This window comes from Girardinichthys multiradiatus, chromosome 20, assembly GCF_021462225.1.
Source record: "Girardinichthys multiradiatus isolate DD_20200921_A chromosome 20, DD_fGirMul_XY1, whole genome shotgun sequence".
Taxonomy (NCBI): Eukaryota; Metazoa; Chordata; class Actinopteri; order Cyprinodontiformes; family Goodeidae; genus Girardinichthys; species Girardinichthys multiradiatus.
In genome coordinates, this window is record NC_061812.1 from 52,197,344 (window position 1) to 52,224,063 (window position 26,720).

A 26,720-nucleotide genomic window follows, 5' to 3' on the forward strand; every position below is an offset into this window, starting at 1 on the left:
AATGGAGGTATGATGTACAGACCCAGAAGGTTCAGCACTTAACAAACACAGCTCAGATTTATCCATCCCCCAGCAAGTGCTGGGTCTTTCCTGGGGTCCCGTTACAGTGGAACCTCTCCAAAAGGGAGGTATCCTGATTAGATGTTCAAATCACCACAGCTGACTCCTTCCGATGCTGCTCAGAGCTCCCCTGAATGTCAGGGACCCTCACCATTTCTCTAAGGTTTACTCCAACCAACCCTGAAGACCCTTTCGAAAGAGTTTGACCCCAGACCTAAAGGGAGGACTCCATCTTTTCTTTGGTTATTTCTACAAAATGAACCAATAAACAGCAGGTGTCCCAAATACATGAGGCTGTGGCAGGTGAAGTTCTAGATTTTATGGAAACTTCTGGTTTAGCTGTTTTCTAATGGAAGTTGGATTCATGGTAAAGTTCCATAATAATAAAAGGCGTATGATGTTACTTCTGGGAAAAGAATGAGAGGTTATTTTTTTATGAATATTCTATTGCTTTTTACACTGACATATCAAGCATGATTCAACATTAAACTGTAAAATCTTGCTAATATATAACGGTGAAGGTTAAATCTAACCTTCAGGGAATGTTTTTTGTACATTTACGCTATACACTTTTTATTATAATCGAATTTCTCAGGACAAAGTAGTTTCCTCTGGTTAGCGTTTTGTCTTATTCGGTTACACTCGTTAACACTCGGAAGCGCTCGGGGATAATGGGCGTGCCTGACTGTCGCGCGTCTCAACAATCGGATGATCCCGGGTGGGCGGAGCCTAGCAGGTGGAAATGGGCTGACTTCTACCGGCGACGAGTATCCGCACCCGGCAGTCAGTCATACGGTGTCTCTCCCTGCAGTCTAACGTTAAAACAACAGCTTGTAGCAGGATCATTTTATCAAGCTAAGCTGTTCAATCCGTCTGAAAACATCTCCAGAGCATTTTGCCGCCTCTTGTATGCTTCGGCTTGTAGAGACATCTGTGAAGAGCTCGGAGATTAACGTTTCAGAGAAGCTGTCGTAGGATGGAAACGCAGATCCATGTGCCTGTCGGGTCGCCGGTTATCAGAAAAATCCCCGTGTTCGTGGACGAGCACAACGTGATAGAGGGGGCGATGAAGCTCATGAAAGAGCTGAGACCGGCATGGGAGCCCGACAGCGTCAGAACCAAGGTAACGTTAGCCGCTATGCTAATCAATGCTAGGCTAGGCTAAGATTGACAGCTCCGGAGCATCACCGGGCTGAGGCAGGACGTGGGCCGGGGAAACACGACCTATTGGGCTGGTTGCATTTCTTTTACAGTGCGATGGCCGCTGGAGACACGCTCTTCTGATGTATTAATCTCAGTGCCTTATGTCTAACACATTCTGATCTATAACTGCTATTATTCTACATGAATCAATGAGCGACCTTAAAACTCAATGACTAGACAGCTCCTTTATTAACAGTGTTTTAAATCTGAACTCCACAGCATGCAGGGACTTATACAGTGCCTTGCAGTTTATCATTGTAAGATGGAAAAATAGTTTTGCAGATAAAAATCTAAGAAAATGTGATATTCAGCTTCTGTTTCTACAAGCCTCACACATTGGCAGACAGAAACGTTTGCCCATTCTGTTTTTTAAAAATGCTAAAGCTCAGTGTGGATTTAAATAATCTGTAAGCAACATTTTTCAAGACTTGTCACAGATTCTTAATTAGATTTAGGTTTGGGCTTTGACTGGGCCATTCTAACAATCCATCTTTACCATTGAACCTTTGCTGTGACACTTTCTAGTGGTTGGATTTCATTGGTCAGTGTTAAGTGTTAGCCTAAGATCTACTGGGTAGGAAAGAATACATTTAATGAGTTGTCTAGTTTAAACTAGACAACTTTTTACAACTATTGGTAACCATGAGCTTGAGTTCAATTTGTATGAAATGAATAAGTGAAGTCTTTTTGCACTGTCAAACAGTTTGTTTAGATTGCATATTGATGATGAAACTGGGAAATCCTCTTTGACCTCTGGTTAGAAGACAAAGTGACTCAAGTCCCGGTCAGCTCTTTATTCTCTGACAGCAGATAAGATAACATTTACTGCTCTCCGTCTCCAGCAGCAGATTTTAAACACAGCTGGGACGTTTACATCATGTTAGCTGATCTATGCCTCAATCTGATACCACACCCACTTACCGCTGAGGATGTCACAATGTTTACCTGAATATCACACAGGCGGTGCTTCTCTAAGGGACCACCACCCAAACAGTCCCCATTGTGGATGAACGGATCAGGTCAAAGCTGATCACTGAAAGCGGAGCTGTTAAAACAGAACTACTTGGCTGAGCTGGATAGGAGGTTCTAGAGCAGCAGGCTTATTGTTATGAAGGGAGCGGGTGGACATTTCTAAACTAAAAGAGGAGTGAGGAGAGAACAAACCCATGAGGGGTGCCAATGCTGATAGTTCTTGTGCAGATGAAGATGCTCCCCAGCCTCACCTGCTGCTGGTCAGTCAGGTCCACTGACAGAAGGAGGCCGGCACTGTCAGCTGGGGGAGCTTCTGGTGGAGAAAATCTGGGATGATGTTGTAGAAGGCCTAGCTGAAGTCCACCAACAGGATCTTGGCGTATGTCCCTGGGTGTTTGTGGTGGTGCATGATGATGCGTAGTCCCGAACTGCCTGCATCATCTGCCACGGTGAAACAGGGCAACAGATTTGTGGAAGCTGCTGCGCTTCCAGACAGGATCACCAAAAAACTCCCTGGATCGACGAAAACCAGAGAAGATCTGCTCGGAGAGTACCACCTGATGCTTATGAGCTGCTCTCTGGTGAAAGTGACTGTGGTATAGCATCAAACTTCAGAGTACTTGCTGTTGACTGATGTATCTAGACTAAAAATGTTGGGTGTTCTTAGTTTTGCTGCATTTAATGAATAGGAAAAAGAATTTCAGATTTTTCTGTATTTCACCTGCTGTTTGAGCAAGAATCTCTAATCTCTGACTGATTTATTGTTACATCTCTGCTCTAAACTTTCCTTTCTTCAAACTGAAGGTGGAGTTTATGCAGTCAGACCACCCTGTGCAGAGATCGGGACATGGCATAGTGTCACAGACATTGCTAATCTAAGCTTACCAATCTCTGCGATGCATTGATTGGTGGTTTTAGCGCTGCATTGTTTGGTGGGCGGAAGGGATCAGCTTTGTCATCGGACTGTATGCTTGTGTATGTTCAGTCATAACAGAGATGGCTGTGCGCCCATCTTTGTGGGCCGTCACGTATGGAATGTCAGATATGTGCGAGTGAGCGTCTGGGCTGAGAGGGATGCAGGCAGCGTGCCCGTCGTTATTGTTTGCTGGTTAAGTAATGGTCGGCAGACTGAACCAACACGTATATTTAAAACAATGTGCTCTTTAAGACATTACCAGGTACATCTCAAGCAATTACAATATTGTGAAAAAGTTCAATGTTCTTTGTCACGAATTTTCAAAAGTGAATCTCGTGTATAGATTTATTAGCCTGGCCCAGAAGAAGGTTCCGGTGTTGTGGAAGACCTCCTGTCTTGTTCCGGTACCAAAGGAAACTCAACCATCAGTCCTCAATGACTATAGACCTGTTGCCCTGACATCTCACATCATGAAGGTCCTAGAGAGACTCCTGTTGGCCCACCTGAGTAAGCAAACAGTAAACCATCAGGACCCCCTTCAATTTGCTTATCGCTGTGGAGTTGGAGTTGAAGATGCCATCATACACCTGCTTCAACAAACCCACTGTCATCTGGACAAAGCCAGCAGCACTGTGAGGATCATGTTCTTTGATTTCTCCAGAACATTTAATACAATCCATTTGCTTTCTCGGAAACTCCAGAAGACTCAGGTGGAGGCCTCAACAATCTCCTGGATCAAAGACTACCTGACAAACAGACCACAGTTTGTGAGACTGAAGGGTTGAGAGTCTAACCAGGTAGTCAGCAGCACAGGAGCACCACAGGGGACGGTACTCTCACCATTCCTTTTCACTCTGTACACCTCAGACTTCCAGTACAAGATAGACTCCTGTCATCTGCAGAAATACTCGGATGATTCTGCAGTCGTGGGGTGGATCAGAGATGGACAAGAAGATGAGTACAGGAAGGTGGTGGACCACTTTGTGGCATGGTGTGGAAACAATCATCTCATTTTGAACGTGACTAAAACAAAGGAGATGATTGTAGATTTTAAGAGAAACAGGAATAAGTCAAAAACTATTTCTATCATGGGAGAAGAAGTGGAGGTGGTGGAGGAGTATAAATACATCAGCATCTTCAACGACTCTTTGAGGAAACCTTCATAATATGAGCTACAACAACATTTAATTTCCCTTTGGGATTAATAAAGTATTTTTGAATTGAATTGAATTGAATTACACAGAGTGACATATTTCAAGCCCTGATTTCTTGTAATTTTGATGATTATGGCTTACAGATGACTCTTATGAAAACTCAAAATTCAGTGCCTCAGAAAGAATATATATATATACATATATATATAAAAAGGATGTTTTAAACAGAAATGTCAGGCTTCTGAAAAGTCTGTTTATTTGTATGCACTCAGTACCTGGTAGGGGCTCCTTTAGCATGAATTACTGCATCAGTGCGGCGTGACAGGGAGGCAGTCAGCCGGTGGTTCTGCTGACATGTGATGGAAGCCCAGGTTGCTTTGATAGTGACCTTCAGGTCATCTGCTTTGTTGGGTCTGGTGTCTCTCATCTTCCTATTGACAATACGCCATAGATTCTCCATGGGTTCAGGTCAGCCCAGTTTGTTGGCCAGTCAAGCCCAGTAATACCATGGTAATTAAACCAGCTTCTGGTACTGTTGGCAGTGTTGTTGGCAATGAAATCAGCTTCTCCATACAGCTTGTCAGCTGAAGTGCTCCAATCCTTGCTGGTAGATGGCTGCATTGACTGTGGGCTTCAGAAAACACAGTAGACCAACGCCAGCAGATGACATGGCACCCAGAACCATCACTGACTGTGGAAACTTCACGCTGGACTTCAGGCATCGTGGATTCTTTGCCTCTCCACTCTTCCTCCACACCCTGGAACCTTGATTTCCAAATGAAATGCAAACATTACTTTCATCTGAAAGGAGGACCTTGGACCACTAAGCAACAGTCCAGTTCTGTTTCTCTTTGGCCCAGGTAAGATGCTTCTGATTTAGTCTCTGGTTCTTGAGTAGCTTGGAATGAGGAACGTGGCTTTCATGTGCTGATTCCATCCTTCTGCTCACCCAAAGTTCTTGAATGCATTTTTCTTGACAATCCTGTCAAGGCTTCAGTTATCCCAATTGTTGTGGCATCCTTTCCTACCACATCTTTTTCCTTCCACTCAACTTTCTATGAGTATGCTTGGACACAGTGCTCTGTGAACAACCAAATTCTTCACCAATGAACTTTGGTGGCTTAACCTTACCCCTCTTCTGTCAAGTCAGCAGTCTTCTCCATGATTATGTAATTAGTAAATCTATACACGAGTTTCACTTTCTGAAATTGGTAACGACAAATATTGAACGTTTTCATGATATTCTCCCTTTTTTTTTTTTCAGATCTTCCCGTAGTTTTAATCGTACAGAGTGTTTTGCTTAGTAAACCTTTAAGCATTAATTTCACGAGCAAAAAGTTAGGTTTCTATAGAGAAACTGTGAATATAGATAAATTATTGACACACCATGGTGCAACTCCCCTAATTATGAGTCTGCTTGTAGAGATCCTTTGACCTTGTTCTGGTCTTGCTGGGGAGAGTGGGGATCTCTGTGTTGGTGAATTAGCTTTGAGATGGCTGAGAAAGCTGCCCTGGAGTTGATTTGTTTTTCCAACGCAGGGGAGGAACGTTCACCTGGCTTGCTTCTGATCCTGTGCTTGACGGTGGCAGATATTATCTGCTTGTTTTTTTCTACCCATCCCCTGGTAAAACATCTGAATATGGTTCCTCATGTTTGTTACAGATTATTGCAGCTCAGGTTTCCACAGCCTGCATGCAGTAATGTGTGGCCGTCGTCTAAGCCATTACCTCTTTATTCCAGGGGCTGGAGCTCAGCGTCTTCGCTTTGTGTTCTCACACGTCCAAGTTCCACCTTCTGCCTTCCTCAAAATTAGGTTCTCAATAAACATTAAGGTTACTGAGTTTTGACATTTGTCAACATCTCAATGAATCAAAAAGAGATCTTATCCTCCAGCACTAATAAAAGAAGTGTTAAATATTCACAGTGATGGATTGTCCTATTCTGTCAGTCGGATCCCGTTTAGTTTGGAATGTGACCATTAGCTGACAATGACCATCCAAGCTGGAGTCATTTAAAGGTGCTAAATCACAAATCAACTTATTACTTCTAAACTTCCTCTTTCACACCTGAAATACATCTGAAAAAGAGATCAAATATTAGCAAAATGACTATTTCTTAGTAAAAATTTCAATAAAAAGGGGTTAAAAGAGCAAGTGTCCATTAAATGATCAAGTGTGAAGTAGTTCTGTAGAACTAGTTTGACCCTGATGAAGATCACAACGTTCAGCACCACTTTTATTGCTTTTTTCTATACAGGGATGGTAATTATTGTTTCACATATTCACTGAAACTCTCAGTGATAGTAAATCACATTAGCAAGAGATCTTTACATCTGCCCCACACACTCACACACACACACACTCACAATGACACACACACACACCTCCACCTGAAGATGGTACTGAAACTGTAACTATTACCATGTTTGCTGTGACCCACGAAACACGCAGCCGTTTTTCCCACAGTGCTGAGCACTTCCTGTTTGTCTCTTCCAGTCCTTCACAGACGGTACCACCAATAAGCTGGTTGGATGCTACGTGGACCGCAGTCCTGAGGATGTGGTCCTGGTCCGAGTGTATGGGAACAAGACGGAGCTGATTGTGGACAGAGATAACGAGCTCAAAAGCTTTCAGGTAGTGTTGATGAATTTAGTGAAAGACTAACTGCTTCAGGTTTGTTTCTCCTGTCCACATCTGTTTGATCCCTGACCTTTCAGGTGCTGCACGCTAATGGCTGCGCTCCACGTCTCTACTGCACCTTCCAAAACGGAATCTGCTACGAGTTCATGCAGGGGGACGCTCTCGGGCCGCAGGATGTTAGGGATCCAACTCTGATCCGGTTAGGACCAAATCATTATCAGGGTTTAGATCGATTATGGTTAATAAATTGAGAAGAAATGGTTATCGGCTCCATGTGGTCTGCAGTTAAACTGACGAACATTTCAAGCATTCATTTATTTCACGTTAAACTCTGTTCATTGCTGCTCTCTTCTCAGGCTAATAGCTCTGGAAATGGCTCGGATTCATGCCATCCATGCTCACAATGGTTGCGTCCCCAAGCCCAACCTCTGGATCAAGATGCGGCAGTACTTCTCCCTCGTGGCCACAGAGTTCACCGATCAAGCCTCCAACATCAGGTAACCTCTCGGACCTGCTCCTGTTCAGCATTTGCGTTGATAACCAATCAAATGTTGCCTGAAGTGCAGCCTGTTTTGTCTGTAAAATGAGTCATGAGAACCGAGGCAGTTTTCTACAAAGCTCTAATTGTCTCAGCACTTGGTGGGGGGTGCTGTGGGACTGGTTTGCATCTTAAAATGCTGGTCCAGCAATGTCATGATTGGGCTTTCAGGTAGCCATGGTAACAGAAACACCAAAAATCACACAACTGTTGAGTTAAATTCCTACTTTAGTTTTTGCTGTGTTGTTTCTAGATTGAGGAGTGATCAGATGTATATTTATTCTTTGCAAACAGCCTTATTGGTTTATTTTGGCTGTATTTTTACTCTGACCAGCTAACATCAGCACAAGCGATGCCGTGAATGAATCCAGTGGAAATCACTTGCTCTGTCTAGTTAGCAAACACCTGCGGTTCCATGGAAGTGATGCTGCAAAATAGTTTCCAAATCATCAAGGAACTTGGTGAGTTTGAATGCAACATCAGCATGGGCAGCTGGGGTTAAATGTTGTTTGCAAGCCACAATACAAAACTCCTGTCGTGCCATTTTAAAGTTAACAGAACTGCAGAGGAGTGTAAAATGGGAGATGACTGAAACACAATGCTGGTAATATTCAAGCAGTAAGAATTGTTCAGCATCTTTCTGCTACAGACGCCCACATTTTGTCCCACCTCGCTGGCAGGGCTGATTTCTACGTAGATCTCTCCTTACTTTTAAAGGATCAGGTCCTGGTTTTAGCAGAGGACAGGAAAACCTCTGCAGAAAATAACCATGGTTCCTGAGAAGGTTGTTACAGAGGAAACGCAACTGAACTTATCAGTAGAATGAAAATGCATTTTAGTGTAAATCTGCTAGAGATTTGAATGAAGTGCAAATGAATCTAAAATATTGAATCCACAAAACACAACATTTGTGTCACGGACAGACTTTTAGCTGTAACTGAACGTTTCTTGGTTTTAGTCAAACAGAAACACTTAGATCAGGAGTAAAAGTGGCAGTGAAATCTAGTTCTGCAACAAGTTCTCCCTAAACGCCTTGGCGTGGATTTGTGCCATGCCCAAAGCTACTAGAGTTAACATGATGACCACTGATGAACACAGCTGAAGCACCTCAGACCATCTGTGTGTCCTGTTTGGAGACACACACGCTAACTTTGTTTTATGGTGCGTTCACACCGAATGCGGTTTCTGCGAATATTTCGCGTCATTTGTGTGCTTTTGCCCGCTTCACATTCCGTGTGAACTCCACGTTGCCATTTGGCAACAAGCGGCAACGCTTCACCGTGTCATCAAGTAGGAGGAGCTTCCATCTGCTGCTTGCTGGTTTCAACTGAACATGGCGGACATGGATTTCACGGATAATTACGATGTTTTACCTGTGGAGAGCTGAAAAACGCCGTCGACGTCCCTGGGTTCACCAGATTCTTCAGGGACGGGAACAGTTCGGAGATAACCACCACCTACTCCAGGAGCTATTTCAGCGGTACTTCCGTCTATCCAGGACCCAGTTAGAAGATCTGCTGTCCCGCGTTGGGAGACGAATCAGCCTCCGGGACACCAACTACCGGCGCTGTATCCCCGCTACTGAACGCCTATCCATCGGTCTTCGGTGAGTAAATAAATCTCAGCTCAATAAAAAAAACAGTTGATTTTTAATGTCCACATCTCCTAAATATAAGATATTTGTGCCTCAACGTAACCAGACCAGGTCCTTTCTGTACTTGTCTCGGTAAAATTGTGCTGGCTTGCTGCACACCACCACTATGATCTGGTCCTCCATCATTGACAACCGCTTCTTCTCCGCTGCGGTCTTTCATTCTACGTCACAGCCACATCCAGTCCCTGATTGGTTGACGCGACGCGAATTTAGGAAAAAGTTCCGATTTTTCAACTTGTCCATCGCGCCGCTCCCGCTTCGCTTGGCGCCGTCCGCGCCGTTCCTGAACGCGCCTCTACGTAGAGATAACATGTTAATCGGTTGCTCCTATCGCGAAATAATTACAGTCTGGAGCAACTCTGCAGTCCCACTCTGTCATAACGTCAGCTCATTAGAATCTCTATATTTCAATTCAGTGTCTGCTGTTTTACCCTGAACTAGATGAATAACATTTACATAAGTTCACTGATAACTTATCTAGGTACTAAATGTCTGATTATAAGTCACCTATTCATCCATGTTGGCAGGTGGTGCCATGATGTCACAGCTTAGTCACCCTCTGTTACTGCCCCACATCTGCACTTGTTCTGAATGGTAATAAAACACTCTTCTGCTGCTGAAGACACACACATGGTGCCTCGCAGAAGTTTTTATCCCCTTGAACCTTTACATACTTTATCACCACAACCTTGAGTTTGTCTTCTTAGGATTCCACGAAACAGACCAACACAGAGTATTGTTTGATTTATGAAGAGAAAATGCTATAAATGTTTAAATGATTGCTTCCTTCCTGCCACTCTTCTTTAAACCCCAGATTTCTGCCGTGCACGACTAAGAGTTGTCAACAGAACCACGTGAGGTGTGGATCTCTGCAGCTCCTCCAGAGTTGTCATGGTTCTCTCGGCTGCTTCTCCTTACCCAGCCCGTTAGCTTAGATGGACGGCCATGTGCTGGTAGGCTCCATGTTGTCCATGATGATGGGTCGAACGTGGATCCGTGAGGTGTTGGGATGTTGTTTTAGAAGCCGACCTCTCTGCTGTGTGTCTCGCTCCTCGGATCACTGATTTATGCAGAGATTAAATTACACACAGACAGGCTGTGTTTTCTAATATGGTGACTTCTGAAGGCAACTGGTTGCATTTTATTCATGCATAAGAGTAAAGTGCAGAATTTTGGGGGAAAAATTCAAGGGGTGTGAATACTTTTCCATGCACTGCACGTTAACTAGCTGAACGGATGTTGCAGCTTGGTCTGTTGCCTTTGTTCTGATGGATGTAAAGCCAGCATGTGTCGTATGTAGCTGCAGCAGTAACTGCCGACTGGATCAGAGTCCAACCAAGGCAGATGTTTGCTTGGAGGAGCTCACTTTACCTTCGCCCTTGGTAATGCGTGGAGAAGGTGTTTCCACAGAGTTTCCCACAGAAGCTCTCCACTGAAATATTCCACTGTCCTGTGGGAAGATGGTTGTAGGTAACAAAATCACCTTAAAATGTTACACTGACTTCATCTCAGCTCAACTAAGGAGAAGCAGCGAGTGAGGTTGAAATCTCTGAGGACACACATTGTGTGTGTGTTTGTGTGTGAAATCCGACCTCACCTCCTGCTTTCTCTCTTCCCGTCCTGCCAGGCTGACCCGGGATTAGGCTCATAAGCCCATTAGACTCAGCACAGGGGTCTCTGCTCAGCATCCTGGTCTTGATCAGCTGACACTAACAGAGGTTTAACCCCTGGTCCACAGACAGCCTGCAGCTCCTTTGGTTAGGTTGAAAAGTGGTCCACCTGAACACTTGGTGACTACATGAAAGTTAAGCTTTCATGTAGTCACCATGGACAGAAAGGTAAACGACAGAGTTTTAAATAAAAACAGGTGCAGGAGCTGCTTGAATGCAACATGAACAAAAACAAGTGAATCACTTGAACAAGATGGGAGAGCTTATTATTTGGAAAGTGTGTTTATGCCTCTGCTGCAGCGTGATTCCACCCAGAGGACACACTTCTCCATGCAGGTGCCCTCTGAGCTCATTGGCCCAAGCCCCACTGAGCCTCTGCCTGTTCTTCTCCATTGTTTTCACCGCTGTGGCACTTTATTTTGGTTCATAATAGTGAGTGAAACTGTACCTGCCACTTCCTGTTTACTCTAGTGTTGTTTTTACTGCCACTTGTGGTTGTCGTGACAGCAGCCTAAAACCATGACCTTTCTCTATTTCCTCTCCTGCTGTGCTCAGAATTCAACAGGAGGTTCCCAGCAAGGCAGTGTTGGAGCAGGAGATGGTGTGGATGAAGGAACATCTCTCCACGCTGGGGTCCCCAGTGGTGCTCTGCCACAACGACCTGCTCTGCAAGAACATCATCCACAACAGCAAAGAGGGTAGGTGGCTGCTCCTTTGGCTGCTGTCTGACTCTCATCTTGCCTGATACGTTGGTGTATCTAAAAATGGTTTCTGTGAAGCTAAACACGCAATTAGAAATGAGGGTCAGGTCCATACTATATGGACCTGACCGCTTTAAGGCAGCTTCTGTTTCTGTGGCTCATCAGTAGCTCCTGGGTCTTTTAGAACCCGGCTCATTTGGGAGAAATTGGATGCTTTATCCACCATGTTGGTTTCTGAAAGAGTTGCTGAGACCGAGCAGAGATGTGCCGACTTAAAGGCACAGATACACCCATAGTGTTCCAGCCTGCAGGGAGGCGACTCTCCTCACGCAACAATGTGGAGGAAAACTGTTGGAACTTTTGTCAAGAATTATAGAAAAATACAAAAGATGAAATCATAAGAATGACATCAATTGAAAATAATGATACTGAAGGATTATTACAGTAAAGATCATTGATTATTATTATTAAGAATTGTGGCGGGGTTAAAATAAAAAGTAACATCATCAACATAAAGTGACACTTTATGTTCAGACCTCTCTGAATGTGCTCACTGTATCTGAGGGATTATGCATTGATATAAAACTTTGTACAAGACTTTACTGAAGACCAAAATGTAATGAATACAAAGACACTGAGGGCTGTATTAAAGCTAAAGTTGTTCTTTGTCCTTCATTTTATTCCGAATGACTTAAAAAGGTCTCTTGTTGTCTTTCAGGTCATGTTCGCTTCATAGACTATGAATATTCCAGCTATAACTACCAGGCCTTCGACATCGGCAACCACTTCAATGAATTTGCAGGTTTGGGATCTACTTCATGATTTGAATGTGAGGCGTGATTTTATGGATTACTGCACCACTGTTTGTTGGGGGTGTGATCAGGTATGGCTGAGCTGGACTATGGGCTGTATCCCAGTCGGGAGATGCAGATGGACTGGCTGGAAGAGTACCTGCAGGCATACAAGCTGTTCACCAAGAAGACTGAGGAGGTCAGCCAACGAGAACTCGAGACACTCTATGTACAGGTCAACAAGTTTGCTCTGGTGAGGAGAAACCACCTCTTTCACGCTCAGATAAATACTGTCAGGGGATCAAACTGCATCTGATGTTTAATGTGTCTCCCTGAAGGCTTCTCACTTCTTCTGGGGCTTCTGGGCTCTCATCCAAGCCAAATACTCCTCCATCGACTTTGACTTCCTCGGGTATGTTTTTCTTCTTGTGGTTACGTGTGAAAGTGTGTGTGTGAGGACCACCTCCAACCTGTGGTGGATGTTGTGTAAGCTTGGAGCCATAATCTGTCAGCCTGGAACAGAAAATGGCGTCGCTAGGCCTGTCACGATAACAAACTTTGCTGGATGATAAATTGTCCCAGAAGGATGAGATAAACGATGATATTGTCGTTTTGAGACCATTTTCAACCAATAAAAGGATAATGGCATAATGAAAGTAGCAACACCCTCTTAAAGATCAATAAACTTTCATTTCTGAAAAACATTTAACACTGGAACTGGAAGACATTTTAAACATCCCAGTAAAATGGATTAAAAAGTCTCTGAAACAAAATTGCCCTTCAGAAATATGAATCATTAGGCTCAGGCGGTGAAAACGGGCAAAAGTGCAAACTAACAAAAAAAGCACTTCATTTAAATAAGAGGCGATGCCTCAACAGACCATATGGGAATCTGTAGCCACTTTAGTCCGTCAGATTAAACCATTAAATGCTCCAGTGATTGTGGACTGTTGGGAAGACTGAGACGGCCCGTTTTTTTTTCCAAGCTGGAATAACTGCATCAGGTGATTATGTTTTAGGTGCAGATGCAGTTTAGTTGCTAATCTTTTCCAACAAATGCAACAGGTTGAGTGTGGTTCACCACGGTCCTTCGGTTTTCATCCAGCATGTTCCCACGCTGCCCTTTGAAACCAATTCCTTCTCTTTTCCAAATCTCAACCAACGTCTCTCTGGCTTGCTGCTCCTCACGGGGCTCTCATGCTACACTCTGAGGAACGCCTGGCAAGTACCTGACGCTAGAGTTCACTCCTCCCTACGCTGAGGAAACGAGAAGAGGAGGAGGCTCTCGGTCTCTTTAGGAGGAAGAGAGGAAAAGAAACAAGCATGAAAAAAGAAATGATGGAGCTCGTTTAAATTTATCGTACGATGAATTTAATTCATTCGATTGATTGATTTATTACGACAGGCCTTGGTGTCGCTGCAGTCTTGTTTGAGTCCTGCCATGTGACACACCTCCAAGATTATATCTGTCCTACTTCAAGATAATATATTTAATAAAAGTATTCATACCTGTTGAACGTTTCCCATGTTACAACTGGAGGCTTCAATGCATTTTCCTATGATTCTATGAGAATAATTAGGACATAATTGTTAGCTAAAGTGAAGATAACTAATACATATTTTTTTAAATGAAATCCAAAAGTGCCTTTGTATGCCCACCCACCTGAACTGACAGGCTGGACAAGGAGAGTATTATATAGAGACACAGTCAAGCAAACATCTGGTCAGATGAGACCTAATGTGTAAAATGTTATTTATGATGGATAATTAATGCTTTGCACCACTCTGAATACACCACTTTTTAAACATGTTGGTAGGAGTGTCATGCTGTGGGCATACTTTTATTCAGCAAGAACAGCTAAATGCAGGGCAATCCTTGGGGTATGAATACTTTTGCAACACAATGAATATCAGGCCTCCACTTGTTAAGGGTTCCTCCTTTCCTGGAGGTTTCAGCTCCTCTGAATCGATCATTGGCTCGTCATCCGGCACCTTGTCCTCTTTATCATAATCATTTATGAAAGTTTATACCAAGAATATTCCTCAACTGCTATCATTTATTTCATGGTATCCTTTGCAGGTACGCCGTGCTGCGTTTCAACCAGTACTTTAAGATCAAGCCTACAGTGATGGCCCTTCAGATCCCAGAATGAGAGGAAGGTGAGGAGGCCAGGTGGAGGCTGCAGCAGGTGGAAGCCTGGAGACGTCCTGTAGGACTGGGACTGTCCTGTTGGTGGACGGCCGCTCACTCTGCCAGGCAGCCTTCGTCTTAATCAAGCGCAATTACTCTCATTCCTGCAAACTTACCTCACACCCTTCCTGAGGCTAGCTGAAGAATGACAGACGGTTCATGTGTTCAAGGATCATAGATATATTTGTCTGAGTGTCAGAACATCCATTAGAGTGAACCTGCTTTGTCTGTCATACAACCTCCACAATCAGGATTTGAAGGTGCATTTTGCCAAGCATTCCCTACATGTAGAACATTCCTCCTTCTGTCTGCTGATAGTTGTCCCCTTTATCTGTTTCTCTGCTGGTCCTCCTCATGTTTGGTGCTAGCAGCTCATAGTTGCTGTACTTCTGCTCAGTTTGAGCGTCTGTGACTTGATTGTCTTCATATTAATTCATTAACATACTGCAGATTCTGCTGCTAACATTGCAGAGCGCCCTTTTCTCTGTGCTGGTGGACCTCAGATCAAGCCCATGTGAATCAGTGAGCAGAAATCTATTTGGCTGATCCCTGTTTTGTAGCAAACTGTGAGGAAGAGGAGCTAAATGTTTATATTTGTATTTATTTTTATTGTGGCTATGTAACGGCTCATTCTCGGGCTGCATTGGCAGATGTTCATTTTTAGGATGGTACTGATGCAGAAGGAACAGAGTGATTCTGAGCTCTGTGTCTGTCCCATTTTTTTTCAGCTTCTTGGCTTTTATGGCTGCAGTCATTCGCTCTGTTAACTTTCCAGACACGTTGGGAAGTCCCAACCTCTCTCACCCCTCTGTACTGCCCTCCTATGTCTGCTCTCTCCTCATGTTTCAGTCTCATCTCCTTCCAGCCTGCACCTGTTTTCACCGGCTGCCCTCAGCCTTACACTCTCATTTTCTTCCTAGATTTGGAGCTATATTGAATTTTATGGTCAAACTTGCCATATTTTAAGTCTAGCTTAGATAAAGAGGAATCCTGAGTTGTCTGAGGTCACCTTCAACTTGCATGTGTAACATCTCACTTTATGTTGAAGTAAGGATATGCATGAAGGATTCTTTGGACCCTTTTCATGGAGATGCAAGTTTACAAGAATTAGATGAGATGTGTTTGATGGTTAATAAAGGTTACAGTGAAAAATTGCATCAAAGTAAATTCTGTTGGTGGATGTATTGATAGATCCAAAACAGTGAAGGTTCTTAGTTTTGATCCATTTAACACAAAGGAAAAACTATTCCTATTTTTCAGCATCCAAGGAGGAAATTGGCCAATTTTGATCTCTGACTGTGAGATTGGTGCATCTCAACATGAATCCAAACAACAATGGAGACATATGCTTTGATTCCTAAATAATTAAATGTCTTTTAATTATTTTATTAGGAATAATTCTTTGTAGTACCTAAAAATAATCGATGTCAGTCAAATTTGGAATCAGTCAGACCTTCACATTAAACCTGATTGGTGCAGCTGAAGTTTTTATTTCTTCACCCTCCTGTCTCATCAGATCATTTTTACTGAACCTGAAGCTATAATTGCTTGTCAATAACTTCTCTTTTACTTTAGTGCATCATATCTGTTGTTCATTACAGCCCCACAGTTCTGATATCTAATCCCTCGGACATCCACAGGGGGGAGCCAATGAGCACTGACCTTTGTCCTGCATTGCTGGTGTCACATTACAGACAGGGTTTAATAATTCAGCAGATGAAGACAGCAGACATACTAACTGATAATAATGCCTTTCATTCAGAGCAGTTGACCTGTAGGTACTTTGATGGTGGAGGTGATGGAGGTGTGATGAGGTGATGGTGGAGGTGATGGAGGTGTGATGAGGTGATGGTGGAGGTGATGGAGGTGTGATGAGGTGATGGTGGAGGTGATGGAGGTGTGATGAGGTGATGGTGGAGGTGACTCCATAGAACTGGAGTCGTCTCAATGCTAATCAAGGCTCATTTTAGGTCAGTGTGACACACAGTGAGATAACGGGTTTACATCCACAGTGGCGCAGATTTGGTAGCAGAAAAGCACTTTAGACTAATCACCAAATGACAGAGCGGCATGAATAAAGTTATAGATAAAGGTCAAGTTAGTGAAAAAGCTGCTTTAACGCACAAACACAGTAAAGCCTAGAGAAAAGGCACGTTTGCACTCTAGAAGCACTGAAATGCCCTAAATTAGACTGACTCTGAGTGGACCTCATCTGCTGACTGACTTATTAAAAACCAATGTGGCTCAGCTTTGGGTCGAGATCTGCTGAAGACGAATTCCCCACGGAACCGAGGTTCTCCAAAAACAATAATGTGCTTATTTTGCTGCTGTTTGGACCACTGAGATTTTAGAAACGTCTTGTGTCGCCGTCTGATGTCAAGTCATCAGTATTTTTCGGATGAACATATTTCCTGTCGTCATTAGAGCAGTCAGAGCTTGCATTACGACTATTTCAACCATTCCCTCTCCTCAGACCAGAAGATCAGTTTCCCAAAGTTCTGTCAGAAGATCTCTCTCTCTTAGGCCTCTTAGGTCTTTTCAAGCAGTTTATTTATTGAGTCAATCTATCATTTCATTTCCAACCCTTTATTGTGTTCTCTATTTACTCTGAGATAGTTTGCTTCAGATACTTTAACTTGCAGTTTATTTAAGGTCGCAGTGTGAATGTACTCATGTATTGTAAGAAACACTTTTGATTTTTCCTTTTCTTAGTATGCTGTTATTTACTTTTGTAAAGCTTTGACCAGAACCACAAGGTTCTGTTGAAGGAGCCAGTGTCTGGCTTCCAGATGGGACTCTGTAAATGTCTTCATCACTGGATGTAAATACTGTAAGAAATACTGTGAAACGTTTACGGTACAGTGATCCTTTCACAGCCTGTAGAAGTAAAACTTATTTAACGGTTCTGTCAATATTTCAATTAAAGACTAAAGGGATTTTAAAAGATTTTTGCTTCTTGTTCCTGTCTTTTATTGCTCGTTGTGTGTGAAACTACCGCTGTATGACCTGTGTTCATGTGCCAGCTTCCAGTCTGCTGACCCAGTCCCTGGGACCTGATGAGAGGAAGGAAGGGGAGAACATCTGCTGTGGGACATCCTGCTACGCACTCAGACAGACACAGTATAAGCAAAAGTAGAAAAATCACCACTGGAGATGATCTCATTTCAAAAGATGAGCATTGAACGGATCAGAGCCAAGGGTTGCTTATTTATAACGCAACTGACTAAGGTTTCTACAAAGATTGATGAAGGCAGAATTATATGGACTCTTCTAGCTAAACCAAAAGGTAGTGGTAAATCCATTTAAAAGATTAAACTGACCCAGTAAAGTACCTTGCAAAAATATTCCTACCCCTTTACCTTCTTCACATTTGTCATAATTACACCTTTAAACTTAAATGGGATTTATTGGGAATTTATATAATGGAGCAACATAAAAGTAGGGCATCAATTTAAAGGGAACCTGCCAATACTACTTTGGTAATGTTGGCAGGTTCCTAGTCCTGCTGGTAAATGAAACTAGCATCTCCATAAAGCTCATCAGCAAAAGGAAGCATTAACTGCTCTAAAATGATGTGGTAGATGGCTGCGTTGACTGTGGTCTTTAGAAAACCCAATGGACCAACATCAACAGACTGGCTGGACTGGACTGGCCTGTACAGAGACCTAACCTCAGCCTGACAGAACACCTTTTGGATGAGTTAGAGCGGAGACTGAAAGTCAGGACTTGTCCAGCATCAGTCTATGACCTCACAAATCTGCTTCTGAAAGAATGTTCAACAATCCTAAACCTTCCTTGAAGAGTTGGAGCTGTTATAGCTGCAAAGGGTGGACCAATGTCATATTGAACCCTATGGATTAAGAATGGTATGTCACTTAAGTTCACATGTGAGTCAAGACAGGTGAGCGAATACTTTTGGCCATATACAGGTCCTTCTCAAAAAATTAGCATATTGTGATAAAGTTCATTATTTTCCATAATGTCATGATGAAACTTTAACGTTCATATATTTTAGATTCATTGCACACTAACTGAAATATTTAAGGTCTTTTATTGTCTTAATACGGATGATTTTGGCGTACAGCTCATGAAAACCCAAAATTCCTATCTCACAAAATTAGCATATCATTAAAAGGGTCTCTAAACGAGCTATGAACCTAATCATCTGAATCAACGAGTTAACTCTAAACACCTGCAAAAGATTCCTGAGGCCTTTAAAACTCCCAGCCTGGTTCATCACTCAAAACCCCAATCATGGGTAAGACTGCCGACCTGACTGCTGTTCAGAAGGCCACTATTGACACTCTCAAGCAAGAGGGTAAGACACAGAAAGAAATTTCTGAACGAATAGGCTGTTCCCAGAGTGCTGTATCAAGGCACCTCAGTGGGAAGTCTGTGGGAAGGAAAAAGTGTGGCAGAAAACGCTGCACAACGAGAAGAGGTGACCGGACCCTGAGGAAGATTGTGGAGAAGGGCCGATTCCAGACCTTGGGGGACCTGCGGAAGCAGTGGACTGAGTCTGGAGTAGAAACATCCAGAACCACCGTGCACAGGCGTGTGCAGGAAATGGGCTACAGGTGCCGCATTCCCCAGGTCAAGCCACTTTTGAACCAGAAACAGCGGCAGAAGCGCCTGACCTGGGCTACAGAGAAGCAGCACTGGACTGTTGCTCAGTGGTCCAAAGTACTTTTTTCAGATGAAAGCAAATTCTGCATGTCATTCGGAAATCAAGGTGCCAGAATCTGGAGGAAGACTGGGGAGAAGGAAATGCCAAAATGCCAGAAGTCCAGTGTCAAGTACCCACAGTCAGTGATGGTCTGGGGTGCCGTGTCAGCTGCTGGTGTTGGTCCACTGTGTTTTATCAAGGGCAGGGTCAATGCAGCTAGCTATCAGGAGATTTTGGAGCACTTCATGCTTCCATCTGCTGAAAAGCTTTATGGAGATGAAGATTTCATTTTTCAGCACGACCTGGCACCTGCTCACAGTGCCAAAACCACTGGTAAATGGTTTACTGACCATGGTATCACTGTGCTCAATTGGCCTGCCAACTCTCCTGACCTGAACCCCATAGAGAATCTGTGGGATATTGTGAAGAGAATGTTGAGAGACTCAAGACCCAACACTCTGGATGAGCTAAAGGCCGCTATCGAAGCATCCTGGGCCTCCATAAGACCTCAGCAGTGCCACAGACTGATTGCCTCCATGCCACGCCGCATTGAAGCAGTCATTTCTGCAAAAGGATTCCCGACCAAGTATTGAGTGTATAACTGTACATGATTATTTGAAGGTTGACGTTTTTTGTATTAAAAACACTTTTCTTTTATTGGTCGGATGAAATATGCTAATTTTGTGAGATAGGAATTTTGGGTTTTCATGAGCTGTATGCCAAAATCATCCGTATTAAGACAATAAAAGACCTGAAATATTTCAGTTAGTGTGCAATGAATCTAAAATATATGAATGTTAAATTTTCATCATGACATTATGGAAAATAAGGAACTTTTTCACAATATGCTAATATTTTGAGAAGGACCTGTATTTTAGATTCATTGCACACTAACTGAAATATTTCAGGTCTTTTATTGTCTTAATACGGATGATTTTGACATACAGCTCATGAAAACCCAAAATTCCTATCTCACAAAATTAGCATATTTCATCCGACCAATAAAAGAAAAGTGTTTTTAATACAAAAAACGTCAACCTTCAAATAATCATGTACAGTTATGCATTCAATACTTGGTCGGGAATCCTTTTGCAGAAATGACTGCTTCAATGCGGCGTGGCATGGAGGCAATCAGCCTGTGGCACTGCTGAGGTCTTATGGAGGCCCAGGATGCTTCGATAGCGGCCTTTAGCTCATCCAGAGTGTTGGGTCTTGAGTCTCTCAACGTTCTCTTCACAATATCCCACAGATTCTCTATGGGGTTCAGGTCAGGAGAGTTGGCAGGCCAATTGAGCACAGTGATACCATGGTCAGTAAACCATTTACCAGTGGTTTTGGCACTGTGAGCTGGTGCCAGGTCGTGCTGAAAATTGAAATCTTCATCTCCATAAAGCTTTTCAGCAGATGGAAGCATGAAGTGCTCCAAAATCTCCTGATAGTTAGCTGCATTGACCCTGCCCTTGATAAAACACAGTGGACCAACACCAGCAGCTGACACGGCACCCCAGACCATCACTGACTGTGGGTACTTGACACTGGACTTCTGGCATTTTGGCATTTCCTTCTCCCCAGTCTTCCTCCAGATTCTGGCACCTTGATTTCCAAATGACATGCAGAATTTGCTTTCATCTGAAAAAAGTACTTTGGACCACTGAGCAACAGTCCAGTGCTGCTTCTCTGTAGCCCAGGTCAGGCGCTTCTGCCGCTGTTTCTGGTTCAAAAGTGGCTTGACCTGGGGAATGCGGCACCTGTAGACCATTTCCTGCACACGCCTGTGCACGGTGGCTCTGGATGTTTCTACTCCAGACTCAGTCCACTGCTTCCGCAGGTCCCCCAAGGTCTGGAATCGGCCCTTCTCCACAATCATCCTCAGGGTCCGGTCACCTCTTCTCATTGTGCAGCGTTTTCTGACACACTTTTTCCTTCCCACAAACTTCCCACTGAGGTGCCTTGATACAGCACTCTGGGAACAGCCTATTCGTTCAGAAATTTCTTTCTGTGTCTTACCCTCTTGCTTGAGGGTGTCAATAGTGGCCTTCTGGACAGCAGTCAGGTCGGCAGTCTTACCCATGATTGGGGTTTTGAGTGATGAACCAGGCTGGGAGTTTTAAAGGCCTCAGGAATCTTTTGCAGGTGTTTAGAGTTAACTTGTTGATTCAGATGATTAGGTTCATAGCTCGTTTAGAGACCCTTTTAATGATATGCTAATTTTGTGAGATAGGAATTTTGGGTTTTCATGAGCTGTATGCCAAAATCATCCGTATTAAGACAATAAAAGACCTGAAATATTTCAGTTAGTGTGCAATGAATCTAAAATATATGAATGTTACATTTTCATCATGACATTATGGAAAATAATGAACTGTATCACAATATGCTAATATTTTGAGAAGGACCTGTAGTTTATATGTTTTTGGACTGCTGGAATACCAGGAGAGAACCCATGCATGCATGGGAAGAACATGGAAACTCCATACAGAAGGTTCAGTTGTTTTTGTTTTAGTTGCTGCTCATCTTCTCTGAACAGTCTGTACACTTTTGTAAAAAGAAAATCTGAGTCACTGCTCACCTCTGTTCTATAAACTGAACATGATTGTGCTAATCCTCTGCTTTGAAGCGATGTCGGGTTCTTTTTTTTTTTTACCATCTCAACATTTTTGACCAGTTTTGATTTCTCACTGAAAATGTATGTTCTCCTTCTGATTTTAAGGACAAAGATTCAGCAGGTGATAGTAAATATTTTAAACCCCAGAGCTATAGATTAATTTCTTCAGTATTCCATGTTTGAGAATTTTGGTGAAAACTAAAAAATGTTATAGAAATAATTTGTCAGTCTAATAAGGAACTGGAAAACTCAAGTAAAGTTCAACTCTGTAACTAATGCTGTCACTTGGAACCTTTAGACGATGGGTTACATTTTTTGTTTCAGAAAATGTTCTACAGTAATTATACATATTCTAGCAATTCATGAGATTCTTCCTATAACTGTCTGTTCATTAACGAGATAGATGTTGATTTGAGAAAAAAATAAAGAAGAATCAGCAAAAACAGACACTTTACCTTTAAAAACATCAAACATGATTCAATCAACCAGTTTATTGTCTTTCAAAAACTCTGAAAACATAGAAATGTACACCTTTAAATTACACAAGCTCTTATAAACAAAATAAAGTTTTTCTATATTTACATCAGCAGGGTAATGACAGGTGGTTCAGTATGTAATAAAAAAAACAAAGAATTTCTGATATCTGTACACAAAAGAGCCAGCCATTTTTATTTGAACGAATTACCCCTAGACAATGGACCTGATGAGAACAAAGACACCACAGTTTTATTCCAATTTTTTTTTATATTAAATTTTAAAACATTTTTTTACAAAATTAAACATTAGGAAAGTACCAGGTTTTCTTATTGCAGCCATAACCAAATAAGTCCCTAAAACACGAATGTTTGGATGTCCAGCTTCAAAGTCAGAAAACTTCGATTGAAACTGAAAGAGCTAAAGGGGTAGCTAGCTGGTTTCTTTGCTTGACATTTACTTAAAAATTCAATTTCTTTACAAGAACCAGAAATAACCAATTTGGAGTCAATCGTTTCAATTCACCTAAAGGTAGGAATCATTTTAGTGACCTACAGTTTCCTAACTTGACATATGCTAAAGTTTATTTTAACAAAGTTAGCACGTAAAGTCAGAAAAGGCCTTTTGCCATCATTCTAACCTTTAGATCCCTCCACAGATTCTCTAGTAGACTCTATTTGACTCTGATAGAGAGAATCTGGTAAATATAAAAACATTAATATTACTTTCAGTAAGAAGAAACATGTTGGTAAAATGAAAGCATGACTTTAAACCTAAATCTGAAATTACACAAGTGTGAATCATTTTGGGTTTAACTGTAGTTTATGATGGGATTAGTGCAAAATAGTAAAAAAATAGTTATCTCCCAAAAAGAAAAATGAAATAAAAATAATAAATTGTGGTTTTTGTTTGTTGCTGTTAATAATTTGCTTGTGTAGTATCTTTCTGCTTGGTTAGCTAGCATGCAGTCAGCTACTGAACAGATATGCTGGTTGTAGCTTGCCAAAAAATGTTTTAGAATAATGTTGCCATAAAAAAAGAAAAGTAAAGGTTTGCCCTGCATTAGCGTCTACATCCTGACTGTGTCTTTTGTAAATATTAATATTTCAAAACAGCTGTTTTTTGTTTGTTCTTGTAAGTAAGAGAAATATGTCTCACTTCACCCAGCTGGCCAACACTCCAGTCACTTTTCTCTTATTAAAAGCCCTAAACCATAGGAAACATTATGGTGTAAAATGTACGTGGTTCTGAAGCGGTAACTTTTAAAAATATTTATACAACATGATACCAAAAACCGCCACAAACGTATTTGGAAAAAAACAGCAGTATTCACTAGTAGTGATTACTGCTTAATATCACACAAGATAAATTCCCAGTAAAGGAGGACTAACTAGGGTGTCAATGTATTCACCATGACCAGTGTCCCCAAAAAACTGGAAAGTGCTATCGTTTTTCAATTTGTTTTTACATCCAATCAGCTCCCTTTCAAATGCAATGAAAAGGTTGTGTTCCAAATCACTCGTTTTTTCTACATCTAGCTCTGCAAGGAGATCAAGTTGATTCGTTTTTAATGCTCCAAAGCTGTCACAAGTTTCTCGATTACATAACATCTCTGATTAATGCACCAAGTTACAGTTAATCATGGAGTGTCCAGATCATAGGATGCAATGAATGATTGATTTCAGACATGTTTGAATTTGTGGGATTATTTGTCTTGCTGCTGGATGATCTGGACAGGAACATAAAAAATGATAAATAACCTGTTGAAATGAAACTTTATCGTCATTTCTTTTCAAAATAAAAACATGTATTTAAATGCACAGATTCTACACAACAATCAAAAAACACTTAAAAAGCAAAAACAAATATATGCAACAGGCTGGGGTCAAGCCACTGAGCTGTGGAGAGGGAACTACAGTAAACACAGTTACAACACAGAGGACATGAACATGGAGGGAGGAAGAGGAGAAGGATATGCTGATTACCTGGGCTATGACTGATATTTTAATGGGTACCATGACAGGAGATCTCTCCAATTGAAAATCTGTTCTCTAAAACATCTGTTAAAAGGTCAAATCATTACAGAGCAACTGATTAACAGTTTCCAAGTCTCTCTGTCAACTTTACATCACCGCCAAGCCTTCGAGACCGCTGATCAGAGGCTTTAGTCTCAAATCTAAATGCTGATCATGCCTACAGAGTGTGTGCCAGTCAAGCCTCAGTTCAACAACAACACATAGGTTATCCCAGCTGTAAAGATGCGGATAAATTTACTCTGACAATTTTCAAAAAATATGATGGCAGGCACTCTACCAACGTTCACAGAGCATTTGGAAGAGAAACATTTGTGCATCACTCTCTTACAAATATTGGGAATGTAGATAGTGACTAATGGTTGTCATGGAAACTTTATGACGTCAAGATGCCCCTCTTTGCTACAGAGCTTCTGCGCCCATTGTACACGGTGGCAACATAAATATGGGTCTTCTTTCAGTCTAGTGGCCAGTGGCTAAAAGAAATGGACCTACATGCCACATCATATTTGTCATGGATTAGTAACTAGAGGTTCTTAACTAGAATTTCTGAAAATAAAAAAAAAAGTAATGTACAGATTGTAAAAAATGCTTCAGTTACATTTATTATGAGACCATTAGGTTATTAGGGTCACCCATAGTTGTGTCACAGGGAGTTTTGTTAAAAACAATTATTTTCTCACATGGAATTTGTTTCTCAACAATAAAAAATGTACCCAAATGAAATGTTGGATTTTTTCTGAAGCGCGAGATCAAGCTGCTGCAATAAAAGATGAATTCATTGTAAAGCTTTTTACACATCTTTACCAGGGGAGCCAATACAAGTGTACCTGGAGACAGACACTAAATATTGTACTAACATGGGGTTCTGAAACAACTGATGGTAGCTCCCTGAATTAACCTGATTTTATGATGCCTTTCTTTGGTCAGTGTTTTGGAGTTTTTTGTACTACATTCAGTAGATGTGAACAGCCCAGACAACAGTCTGTGGTACTTCAGGTGAAAATTACACCTGCACTTTTCCCAGCCGTTTGTAATAAATAACTTTTACCACAAGGTGGCACTGGTGACATACTGTAGCTCCTCAGCTGCCTGACTGGTGAAAACGAGCTAATCTAACTTTAACAGTTCCTTTGGAGTTTCCTGCAGTGATTCTAATTTCTGTGGAGGCCTATTGTTTGATAAAAGGCAACCTGGGAGGAAAGTCAGAAGCAGAAGGGATGAAATGATAACTTTCTACTTTAGAACAACAGTATTTTAACCCAAGGCAGGTGATGACTCATCTGGGTAGGGAACTGATAAAAACTTGTCCTTATGTGTGTGCGAGGCAGGGTTTAATTTGGAGTTTGTAGTAATGTACGAGGGTGCATGTGTGGCATGTCAGTCCTCCAGAGTTTGGATTCTGATTGCCTTTAAACCAGGAGCAACATCTGAAGCCCACTTCCAACAAGTCCTTCTCATCTTTACCTCCATTTCCTCCCTCTTCGTGCCACTGCCCCCGGCCACTGATCAGTCTGTGAGGAGCACCAGTTCGCCTTCGCTCCTCTCTCCCAGATCGCTTTCTTCTCCTTCGCTGTACGGGGGTCGCTCTCTCTCTTGTTCCCTCTCTCTGTCTCTGTCTCTGTCTCTGGGCTGAGGGGTGGGCGTGTCCCGGCCCTCTGATCTGTGGCCAGTGGCCGGGACTTGTGGCAGGTAGTGCTCCAGCAGCGCGGGGTGAAACGGCAAGCCTGGGACGGAGATGGACCCGCCGGCTGGATACTGGCTGTCACTTTGGGAGTAATGGATCTGCTGTGGCTCTGATTGACTAGAAGACAGGATGGGACATTCTTCATCACGCCATGTCATCAGACATGATATGATACATAACTCTGCAGTTTAACAGTTAAATTGTATTAAAAATGTTCAAGATAACATATGTTTCAATGATTACTTTTAAAAGTGAGTACAATATTATTATTAACAGTTTGCTCCATCTGAAGAACTTTTAAGGGGACAGGTTACAAAGGGACTGGTTTTCAATAGTCCAAAGCTGGCTATAACAGCTGAAGGTCTTACAGTTTGTCGTGGGCCACCATAGATTACAGTCAGCAAACTGATATTTTTATTTGCAAGGACCCACTGTCCAACTGGGTCTGAACCATGTTGGCCTCCATGGGGTTTGTACCTGTGCCCGTAAGTCGCTCTCTGCTCCTGCCTACGGCTCTTCATCATGGCCTTGTACTCGCCCACCCTCAGCCTTCGGCCCTCCACGATGCAGGTCCGTTTGGGCCGGGGCTTGTATTTGTAGTCAGGGTAACGCTCCAGGTGCTGCCTGCTCAGCCTCGCCTGCTCCTCATAGTAAGGCTGCTTCTCCTGGTTGGACATGGCCTTCCACCTGGAGCCTGGTGATAAAAATACATTTGCATTAAGTACAAAATGTAACAATGTACTGTTAAAACCTAAGGATTTCCTG

General features: G+C 42.4%; 2 protein-coding genes and 1 long non-coding RNA gene across 6 annotated transcripts in view; 1 reads left to right on the forward strand and 2 right to left on the reverse strand.

Annotated features, from left to right (window-relative positions):
• Window positions 1-788: 788 nt before the first annotated feature.
• etnk2 (ethanolamine kinase 2) lies at window positions 789-15,968 on the forward strand. The gene is made up of 9 exons (XM_047348523.1): window positions 789-1,183; window positions 6,802-6,939; window positions 7,023-7,144; window positions 7,302-7,442; window positions 11,363-11,505; window positions 12,227-12,310; window positions 12,392-12,552; window positions 12,638-12,711; window positions 14,380-15,968. Exons 1-9 carry the CDS (start codon window positions 1,037-1,039, stop codon window positions 14,450-14,452), a joined length of 1,083 nt encoding a protein of 360 aa, XP_047204479.1. The 5' UTR covers window positions 789-1,036; the 3' UTR covers window positions 14,453-15,968.
• Window positions 10,439-11,350, reverse strand: LOC124857307. The gene is made up of 2 exons (XR_007035563.1): window positions 10,735-11,350; window positions 10,439-10,587 (listed from the first exon to the last, which is right to left on the reverse strand). It is a non-coding gene; the product is annotated as an uncharacterized LOC124857307 (long non-coding RNA).
• Window positions 15,969-22,237: 6,269 nt separating the features above from the next.
• The window catches only part of LOC124857512 (transcription factor SOX-13-like), a 50,548-nt gene continuing 46,065 nt past the window's right edge, over window positions 22,238-26,720 (reverse strand). For all 4 annotated transcript variants that reach the window (XM_047348797.1, XM_047348796.1, XM_047348798.1 and 1 more), the window contains exons 13-14: window positions 26,433-26,649; window positions 22,238-26,072 (exon numbers count right to left, since the gene is read on the reverse strand). In XM_047348797.1, the coding sequence (XP_047204753.1) occupies window positions 25,778-26,072; window positions 26,433-26,649 (512 nt within the window). In that variant the 3' untranslated portion in view covers window positions 22,238-25,777. The remainder of the gene's footprint in view (window positions 26,073-26,432; window positions 26,650-26,720) is intronic.